General features: G+C 42.5%; 1 protein-coding gene across 2 annotated transcripts; it reads left to right on the top strand.

Moving 5' to 3' along the window:
• Window positions 1–1,398: 1,398 nt before the first annotated feature.
• Window positions 1,399–6,491, top strand: LOC135256888 (terminal nucleotidyltransferase 5A-like). 2 transcript variants are annotated; one of them, XM_064339136.1, is made up of 3 exons: window positions 1,401–1,539; window positions 2,312–2,699; window positions 3,417–6,491. In XM_064339136.1, the coding sequence occupies exons 2-3, from the start codon at window positions 2,430–2,432 to the stop codon at window positions 4,194–4,196; spliced, it is 1,050 nt and encodes a 349-aa protein (XP_064195206.1). In that variant the 5' UTR covers window positions 1,401–1,539; window positions 2,312–2,429; the 3' UTR covers window positions 4,197–6,491. The 2 variants fall into 2 exon arrangements, with proteins under 2 accessions (XP_064195205.1, XP_064195206.1); XM_064339135.1 differs by having other exon boundaries at window positions 1,399–2,699.
• The last annotated feature ends 4,168 nt before the right edge of the window (window positions 6,492–10,659 follow it).

The following is a 10,659-nucleotide window of genomic DNA, read 5'->3' as shown; positions in this document are numbered from 1 at the left end:
ACATGAAAATAGTTAGTTTTTTTTTTTTGTCACATAAAATAACTGAATGCATATTGCTTATTTAGCCAAATCCAACTGGGACCTGGGATTTAACAGGGCTAGGTTTGTTTAATTGTGTGCAATTAGGAGACTGGGATATGATTGTACAGCGTAGAGTGAATAGTGAGTAGAGTAGTGTTCAGTGTAGAGTAGCTGAATCAGAGAGATTTAACAGTGTATGATCGGGGTTTGGAAATGACTGTGCAGAGTAGAGCGGTTGATGGATGGAGATTTGACAGTGTGGAATAGCCGTTTTGGAGTCACTGTGAAGTATATAGTGTGAGATAGACACAGGATCTACTGTGGCAAGTATCTGGTGAGAACGTGTGGGACGCTCCTGTGGGATTAGGCAGACTCAGTGCAAAGTGGGTAATCTGGAGTAATCTGGGTTTATGGGCTAGCGGCTGCAGTGACGCAGGGCTTTATGTGTAGTGCTCAGTGATGGATTCTGGATGACATCTACCCTGCCTTGATACTATGGGCCAGCCACTATGTCCACCAACCCATAATGTACCTAGTTCTCACTCCTCTCACTTGTAATGCAGCTCCCCTAGCCCCAACTTCCCCAGTAGAGACTGTATCTCTTATTCCCCTCTCCAACTGACTTTACTTAATGGCTTACTAACTTACTTACTTCTGGCAGTACTGATTAACTCTGGTGGAAATCAGTACTAACCTCATGAGACTAAAATCTCTCCAGGCCTAAAAGCCTGTGCTTTTTCTTCTATTTATCCTTACTGCAATAGGTGGCCCCAGTCAGACATCTTGTCAGACATTAGACACACTTAATTTTCAAAAACTATAAACCACTGAATTACACACGCATGCGTGTGCCCACAAACATGCACATTCATTCACTTTTTTCCTCCAGATGGCAGTATCAAAACATGCAGAAGTCTCCTAAAACTCCTCATGTCATGATGGACACAGATGAAATTGTTGAGGACAGCACATTATATCATTTTTTGAATACATTATATTAAAAGGCACGTGCCAAAAATATGCATGCGTTAAATAATGCTGTATTCTTATTTAATTTACATTTTCCTTTCGAAAGGTGTTTGTTAATTAAAGCTGACTGCTAGTCAGCAAATCCCCTAGCTATTGACATTCATTCATTCTAAGTGTTGAATTCAGCTCACACACAAAGATAAAAACCATATGTGTGTATATATATATATATATATGTGTGTGTGAACCCATGCCTTTCTGCATGTGCTATTAAGTGGAACAGCCTTCCCCTATTTTGCCAATTAGCCTTGGTCTTTGCCTACGCAATCTCTTAAAGTTCTCTGGATTACGACTGGCGAGGACAGTTGTCAATCAACCCTACCCTCCCAGGCGTCTACAGGACTGAAGCCAAGTTTGTCAGAATTCCTCTGGCAACCTGCAAATCAGACCTTCGTCAAGTAAGGTGCTACTAATATACGAATATACTCGGGGAAGACAGGAACTAACTATGCAATGCCATTCGAGTGGTTAATTTAGTTCATGTTGAAGGTCCGTAAATTTATATGGTTAATTTCTTAGTTATTGTTGATAAATTGCAAGACGTAAGAATATATAATAATACAAATATCGCATGGGGTTATTGGAAAAAAAAAACAAAAAAAAACTTGGTGAACAGCTGTAGATGCTACGTGGTTCGAACTTTTATTGAAATGAATGCAGTAAGCAGGCTGACATTTTTTAAATATCGGAAAATGTAGCCGTATTGCGTGTGTAAGGCTGAATACACACTTACATTTGCAGAGAATTGTAAAATGACGATTCAGGTGTTATTCTGCATTGATGCAAAGTGCAAGGCGTGCCCTCGAGCTATGGAGTCACAGCCAGAACTTCAGAAAAGCCTGGGTATACGGAGCCAGACACAGCGGTCCGCAGATGTGGGGAAGAAATAGAGTCCTGCAGATCACAGAGGGAAAATCTGGGGGTTAACGAGTGAAATAATTGTGAGCGTGGAGTATTAGCTACTGACGCTACTCGTTACTTCCCTGGTCATAGGCTATACGGGGCAGCGAGGCGAACAGAAAGCAAGTCTTAACTCTGTCGCTCTTACTTTTAAATGATACGACATACATTTTTATTTAAAGTAACAGACGCACAAATCTATAACTACAGCTTGGATGGACAAAAATAACTAATATGGAGTAATTTGTTGGGAATTTTCCTGCATTAGTTCAAGCAAAACGGAAGCCCGTCTCAATTCGAGCAGTTTTCATATTTGCTCTTTTATCACCACAATGGCCGAACAAGATACTGTCAATTTTAGTGGTGACGGCGACAACAGAAACTTGAGCGTCCTCAGCTGGGAGCAAGTGCAGCGTCTGGACAACATCCTCACCGAGACAATCCCCATCCACGGCCGCTGGAGCTTCCCCACGCTGGAGATGGAGCCGCGGGAAATAGTTAAAATTGTGCGGAGACGGATGGAAGCGAAACAAATAAAAGTCCGTGAGGTCAGATTAAACGGTTCTGCTGCAAGCCACGTTCTGCACGAAGACAGTGGTTTGGGGTACAAGGACCTTGATCTCATCTTCTGCGCAGAGCTGAAAGGCGAAGCAGAATTTCAGACTGTCAAGGAAATTGTTTTAGACTGTCTCCTTGATTTTTTACCAGAGGGGGTGAACAAGGAGAAGATAACGCCATTAACATTAAAGGTAAATTACTTCTATTATCGTAATGTTTCAGACTTTTAAAAATAAATGCAGTTCATGTAAATCAGGATGATGGTGCTATCAGTACCTATCGTTATTATGGCATTGTAATTTGGCCATTGTGCATACAGTATAAGTTTAAACTGCTGTAATATATCTGTGCCGATTATAAAAATATTGGTTTCTGCTACAAAGAGGATTACAATAATCCAATTTAAAGCAGATCCACATTAATCGGTGGACCCTGTTACCTTGATCACATACGTAGGCAGGACAAGGTATTAGACTTTCATTTTAGCAGTTATACACAATATTGGGTTTTGGATGAAAACAATGTGTTATTTCTTAAATGACAGATGTGTTCTTTTGAATTTGTTAGTTATAGATTTTGTTTTCCATTCTCCTTTGAATCAGAATGAAATGAATCAATTTCGTGTTGCTCTTTCTTTAAAATGGTAGCTGTGTTCTTTTGAATTTGTTAGTTATAGATTTGGTTTTCCATTCTCCTTTGAATCAGAATGAAATGAATCCATTTCGTGTTGCTCTTTCTTTAAAATGGTAGCTGTGAGAATTTATTACTGTTCAATAAACAATGAGTACATGGTTACGTAGTTGTTGATTTATTTATTTTTCTTTAACTGTTACATGCAACCCACCGTGTCACCTTTGTGTGTGATAAATTTGGAACTGAGCTGTTCTTCGTGTGGCCCTGCTGTACAGGAGGCCTATGTCCAGAAGATGGTGAAGGTGTGTAATGACTCGGACCGCTGGAGCCTCATCTCCCTGTCCAACAACAGCGGCAAGAACGTGGAGCTGAAGTTTGTGGACTCGTTACGGCGACAGTTTGAGTTCAGCGTGGACTCCTTCCAGATCAAGCTGGACTCACTGCTGCTCTTCCACGAGTGCTCGGAGAACCCCATGTCGGCCACCTTCCACCCCACCATCATCGGCGAGAGCGTCTACGGCGACTTTGACGCGGCCTTGGCCCACCTTCACCACAAGCTGATCTGCACCCGCAACCCGGAGGAGATCCGGGGCGGCGGGCTGCTCAAGTACTGCCACCTGCTGGTGCGGGATTTCCGCGCGGCCTCGGAGAGCGAGATGAAGATGCTGCAGCGCTACATGTGCTCGCGCTTCTTCATCGACTTCTCCGACGTGGGCGAGCAGCGGCGCAAGCTGGAGTCCTATCTGCAGAACCACTTCGTGGGGCTGGAGGACCGAAAGTACGACTACCTGATGACGTTGCACAGAGTGGTGAACGAGAGCACAGTGTGCCTGATGGGCCACGAGAGGCGGCAGACCCTGGACCTGATCACCGCGCTGGCCATGCGCGTCCTGGCCGAGCAGAACGTCATTCCCAGCACCGCCAATGTCACCTGCTTCTACCAGCCTGCCCCGTACGTGGCCGACTGCAACTTCAGCAACTACTACGTCGCTCAGGTTCAGCCCGTGTTCGCCTGCGCACAGCACGCGTACGCCGCCTGGCTGCCCTGCAACTGAACCCGAGAGCCGTGGCTAGGGACGGAGGATTCCTAACACGACAGGGGCTGAAACCCAGCCAGCGGTTGGAAGCAATGTACGCTCCACCATTTTGGCTCGAATTGAACCCTGGAGATATTTGTTTTCTGTCGAGGCCTCAACGGGGAGGTTAAGGCACCTGGTTCCCGGCTCCACCCAAGACTGAGCAGTCTGGCGTTGAGCTTTTCCCCAGGGGGGACGGGACAAACAGAGAGCCTGGCCCCACCCGCTCTTTGTCTTGTCAGGGTTTCGCAGGGGAGCACGCAGGTTTCTGCTCTGCCTCAAATCCGCAGTGGTCTGGACAGAGAGGCAGGAAAAGCCTGCCTAGTTTCCACCACAGAGGTTGATTTTGACTTTGGGCTTCTAAACCTAAGCAGAAATGTTAATGCTGTCAGCGTAATAGGACTAACAGTATCAGTGAATGTGCTTTCAGAACTGGGGCAGGTCTAAGCGCCTCCCCCACCCTCCGGTGCTCAGTGGCAGGAGAGTGGGAGGAGGGAGTAATGAGAGAGGACAGCAGCAAGAAGAGGGAGGGAGCAACCAGGATGGAGGGAGCAGGGGAGAGGGAGGAACGAGTATGGAGAAGAGCAAGGGCTCTGATATTGTTTCCCCTCCAGAAATATAAATTCCATCACTCACATTCTATGTGTGACATGTGGATGGAAAGACACTGACAGTTTTTGAAACCGAAGTTGTTTTTATTAAAAATTTCCAAATATGGAAAAAGAGAAATAACACTGTATTTGTATCCATAGATTAACCACATGTATTAAGTGCCTAATGCCTACTTAGAGGTATAATTTTCTTAATTAAAGACAATGCAACCATAAAGCTTGTTAATGTATTAGCGAAGTTCAGAGCTGCACAGTTCATGAAATAAAGTAAAGTGATATAAAGCTGTTGGTCTTTGGGATAGAGTGGGCTTTCTGTATCTGTAATGCAGGATGTGTGAAAATGTAGTAAATGTATAGAAATCTTCAAATATTGTGAAGTTTTCGTGTTGGGTTCATTTTTACGAGTAACAAGAAGCTTGTTATTCTTCGTTTTTCCTTTCAACCCATCCTGCAGCTGAGAAATCTCGTTTTGTGTCTATCTCAAAGACCTCGGAGTGAAATGACAGGAGAAACGAGGGGATGATTGATCTGTTTCCACAAGCCTGTGCTCTGGCTGAGCGGTGTCCATGCCTTGACTGATAGGAAGAGAGGGAGCTGAGTGGTAGGGTATGACAGCACTGCTGAAAACAAGCAACTGGATGTATTGGGCCTCTAGGGCAGACCTGTGCAGTTGCTGAAGCGAAGAGCCTGGGTGAGTGAATGGGTGCAGCCGATGACGATTCTGAACCCTTCTCTCTGCAAATACCGGCCCTGAATCGCCTCTTTCTCAGTCTTGCTCACTTCCTCACTCGGTTCTTCTCCCTGAGAGCAAAGGGTTTTTGTACAATGCCAGCAATGTTATGTAGCACAGAGATTTCCATATGCTAACACAACCATAACACTGAGGTTATGGCTGGTCAGCACAGTGAAGAGCACAGCAATTGTACCCAACTCTTTAAAATATTCAAAGCACCTGGGGAACGAAGCACTATTCTTTGGCAGAACCAGATCACTACTGTAATTTGGTGTCTGTCCATCATTCCTGAGGAAATTATATGTATGTAAGGATCTGAGCTGGTGTGTATTGGTACATGTAGAGCCTTGCAGTATCAGAACCTGAGATGGTGGCCTGGATCCACAGCCGAAAAGTAGAGGGGGGGGGGGGGGGGTTGTCAGGCTCCAGTGCTTAGTCTGGGGAGCTCACTCAGTCTTCACTCCCCTTTTTATCACCGGGTTAACCTGTCATTCACTCACTCTCCTTTTACATGATGTTATATTTCTATACATTTTTATATCTGTAAGAAACATGCTGTGATCATAATCCAGCAGGACAAGGCTGTAAAGCATCATTTGTGTAGTCCTACACATAGCAAGGGCAGAGTTGCAATGATATTCTTGCATTTTTATGTTCGTATGTGTATTCCAGCTTTATTCTGGCACCAAAAAGAAGTGTGTGTGTGTCTGTGTCTGTGTGTGGTTGGGGGTGGGTCAGTAAGCCAGGGGATAATTATTATTTTTGTAGTTGTATATTCCTGATGTAACAAAGCTTTGCTGTCTGATGAGATCACACATTGTATATTTTTGATCAGATTATTATTATTGTTTTTTTTTTGGAGGGGGGAAGGGGTATGTCACCTGTGGATCAAGGAACATTTACTTTTTCATTAAAAAAACTTGAGAACCAGTTGATCTCAGTGTAGTTTATATTTTACTTTTAGTAGAAAGAAAATATTTAACTTGTTAATACCCAGTCTCTGCATCATTCATTGCCCTCCACCCCTCTCCTATCATTCCTACCCATCCTCTAGTGCCCCTAGCAACCCTGCATCCCTCCCTCTGCCTTCACACTTGTTTATGCAACCAGTATGTCTAGATATTCATCCAGCAAATAAGCTAAATCATGTTCTTTGCATTCGGAGTGACTAAGAATCTACTATAAAACCTTATTTAAAAAAAAAAAAAAAAAAAACTTAAAAATAAGACTGCATAGGCAGATCAGTTTCAGTTTAAATAAAACAGCTTATCCATGAGAAAATAAGGCACTTCATTATTCAAAGTGCACTAACATGTCTGATCGTCAAGTGTGATTTGAAGTTGCAATTACAATTTTGATCCTTAGAAAACCCAGTCAAGCCGATGGCTTTCCTGGTAAACTCTAAGATGTTTTTGTTAAGTTGGCCTATACCACCCTAAAATGTATTGTGTTAGGCTGCGTTAGACTACCCCCAACTACTGTACGGTGTCATGCAGCAGACAAACCCAACCAAAATTTAAATACAGCAGGGATAAAACTGAGTGACCATCCACGTTGTATCTGCTACGCATAGACAGTCCCGTGAACGCACACATCACACAGAGAGCCAATGGCAGGTCCAGCACAGAGACCCCCTCACCTGCAGGACATCCACAGAGGGGCTCCTAGCAGGTATGGCACCACACAGAGGGCCCATCACAGGCGGTCAATACGTTTAATCTGCTAGGTTTCCTAAATCCAGTGGATTTCCTCATCACCTCAACAGGTGTTTATTCCCTGACAAACCAACTTCACATAAAGAAAAGAAATTGGCACTCAAATAAATAAATAAATAAAATTGAACTTGTACTGAAGAGTCTGTTACATTGCGAAATTTCATATATTGATTTTTCTCATCTTTACATGTAAGGGTGTGAGCACACCAGGGCATTAAACAATGTCTAAAGAGGACGAGGGCAATGCTATCCTCATTAGAGAGAGAGCGCTCTATATTTAGTTGTAATGATAAGGATGTTAACTGTCTCTCTCTAAAGCATATTAACGGCTTAATCACTGTGTGCCCAATAGTCTAGTTTGTTTGGAGCACTGGACTTATTAATACTGAAGTGTAACTCGCACATGGCGGGTAAGGAGTGTTTTAGAGAAGTGTCCTCGATTCTGTGATTTGGGTCACTTCCTCATTGGTTTCTGTGCGCGCAATGGCAACAACAACCATAACCATTTAATGCAACAGCGGCCAAATTCACAAATATCTTCAATGTGCCGAATGTACCTTATGCATAAGAAGCTCATCAAAATGAAAGATTTCAGTTGTTTTGCTGCTGTTTAAAAGTGAATGTATGTATGCATACAGCTGCATTTGCGTGTGTACAGGCGTGTGTGCAGCTCAGCCTCAGTGTATATTTTTAAATAGGACAATTGTAAGTGAACACCTTCACAGCGAAGCCTTCATTAGACTCATGCAATATACAGAAATAATTTGTTTTTCTCTCTGTATTTAGACGAGCTATATGAATCCTGAAAACCTTGAACCTTGATGTGCTTATTGTGCCTATTTACAGCAGTGTGTGGAGTTGCTGAGACTCTCTCTAAAGTGCTTTAGGCATAGATGAAAGGCACAGTACAAATGTCACATATTAGTGTTATTGTCATTACAAAGAGGGTGCGTGTGAATTGGGGGGGAGGTCATTACAGGGTGTAGAAGAGGATGTACGTGAGGAAGGATGTGGGAGATGGTGTGAGTGTGTGCGTGTGTGTATGTGCGTGGGCGAGGCGTGGGGGGTGGGGGGATCATTACAGGGTGCGGGAGAGGGTGTGTTCTCTCTAGCTGGCTCAGAAATGACCAGGCTGTGAACTAAGAGCTGGGTTGAGTAGGGGTTGAGGAAGGGGCGGATTCTCCGGATTTTATAAAGGAAGAATCTGCGTGTCTGATATCACAAGGGTTCACAAGGGACTGTTTGTTGTCAAGCGCCACTTGGCAATTCCTGGGAGATGAAGAGGTTGATACTGTGGTGTTGTTGGATGAGAGTTCAAGTGCGGTTGGTGCGGGGGGGCAGGGGGGACGGGGGGGTGGACAGGTGGTTTGGTGGTGGGGAAGGTGGGGGTGGCCGTATGTCTGGGAAGAATAGCCTGTTAGTCAAGTTCAGTTTCAGCTGATGATTTGCCATCCAGTTATCTTGAGATATCTTGTAGGAAACCTGAGATGCATACTGAGACCAGTGTAAAGGAGGAAAAGAAGGAGAGAAGTTGTGTGTTATCAACGTAGCAGAAATGAAAGAGGACAGGGCAGTGGTAAGGCAATCCCATGCATTTCACTCTTCTGCCTCCACCTCCTCCTATTCACTATACTGTGCCACAGCCCCCCCTGGTGAAGATAGACGATAGATGTAACAGCAGTGCCTGGTATTCAACACATATTTTTATTTTTGTTTTGACAGAGCAGGAAATAGTTAATTGGGTGAGGTGCGTGAGTGTGACCAATTACTTGATAAGGCATTAGAAATGGACTTCCACAAAGACTTTATGTAAAACTATGTTTTAAAAGAGAAATTGGCAGGCAAAAGCCCAAAGAGACAGAAAGACAGAAATTCACCCCAAAGCCAACAGAGAGATAATGGTGGGCAAAAAGGAAATGCACATGCGAACCTTGCCCATTATCTTGACCACTGCCCTAACTCGGCTTGCGAATCACAGGCCTCAACAAAACATAATTTCAGTCAGCAATCAAATCATTATTTTCAGAGGAATGCAAGACATGAGAGTTGATTCGTTTCTAGAAAAAAACTCCAGAAAACAATTTAAAAAGTACCAATATTTGTCTTGTTACTTTCTAGTACTAGTATTCAATGCTTTGGTAAAGGAACTAAAAGAGGTAATCACTGCTAAAATTGCGTTCCATGACTGAGTGATTATGAAAGAATGAGCACTGTTTCTGCGGCCATAAGAGCAATAATTGGCTCCTCAGCTCTGCGCATAGCTTACATACAGATAAGACATTTCTTACAGTATATTGCCATATTATTCCCATGAAGGATTTTCTTTTGATCTGCTGCAAATATGTCTGGTGTAATTTTTTTTCCATTACACTTCAACTGTGATGATCTTCACTAAAATTATCTTGGCCTTGTTTAAGCAGAATACCGCTGCGTGTGATTGACTGTTTAACCAGGCTATTATTATAATACATTATTCATTTGTGGCAGAGGGCTCTGTGAGGCAATGTGTTGTTTTAGCCAAATGGAAAATAAATTTGCAATTATTATTATTATTATTATTATTATTATTATTATTATTATTATTAATAATAATAATAATAATAATAGTAATAATAATAATAATAATAATAATCATCATCATCATATGGGACTTCACTGAAAGACCTGCCTGTTTTTCAAAAGAAATGTCAGATAATTGGTTACTAGCTAATCTTCGTATACAAAGTCAGGGTTATACCATGAGCTGCTAGATTTATACTTTAACAGACCTGTTTTCAAAAACTAAAGTGTAGCTTTTGAGGACATCCTCAAACCACATTACAGGTTGCTCCAAAACAGAAATAAACTTAGCAAGAGAGTAAAAATTACAGTTACCATATTAAACATAGTAAATCAGAGCCACTGAGCTGGACTGGAGCAGCAGTAGATGTGAATAATATTTACATTGTTCTGGTTGAAAAATGACACTCCCACCGAATAAAAGACTCCCTGGACCACTCCCCCTAAACCCTGAGGCATATAGTTTCACCCACATCCTCAACACCCTATTTTTATTGGGTGACAACATTCATATTTGAACGTATTTTTAGAGAAAACATATGTGTGTGTGGTTCAAAAAGCCCTTTAATTGTATGCCAGAAAGTAGTGGCAACGCACATGTAGACACCATGAGGAAAGAAGGAGAAAAAATTAAATATGGTTATTCAAGAAGTGCCAATAAGACTTGACTTGGCCACTAAAGTGTGTTTTATTGGTTTGAATGATTTAATGGCATGTACTCACAATTTTCAACAGGCCTCTCTTCCCGTAAATTTAAATTAATATTACACTGGTTAAATATATAATTATATATATAATTCCCATCAAACCTCAATAGTAAAAAA

Source organism: Anguilla rostrata, chromosome 6, assembly GCF_018555375.3.
Source record: "Anguilla rostrata isolate EN2019 chromosome 6, ASM1855537v3, whole genome shotgun sequence".
NCBI lineage: Eukaryota > Metazoa > Chordata > Actinopteri > Anguilliformes > Anguillidae > Anguilla > Anguilla rostrata.
Note: the sequence above shows the minus strand (reverse complement) of the source record. Positions and strands in the feature narration are given on the sequence as shown.

What these genes read in the sequence shown, in the direction of transcription:
- LOC135256888 (XM_064339135.1), top strand. Translation starts at nt 2,283, where the DNA reads ATGGCCGAACAAGATACTGTCAATTTTAGTGGTGACGGCGACAACAGA. An exon ending in TAACGCCATTAACATTAAAG is followed by an intron (nt 2,700 to 3,416) that starts GTAAATTACTTC and finishes CCTGCTGTACAG; the next exon opens with GAGGCCTATGTCCAGAAGAT.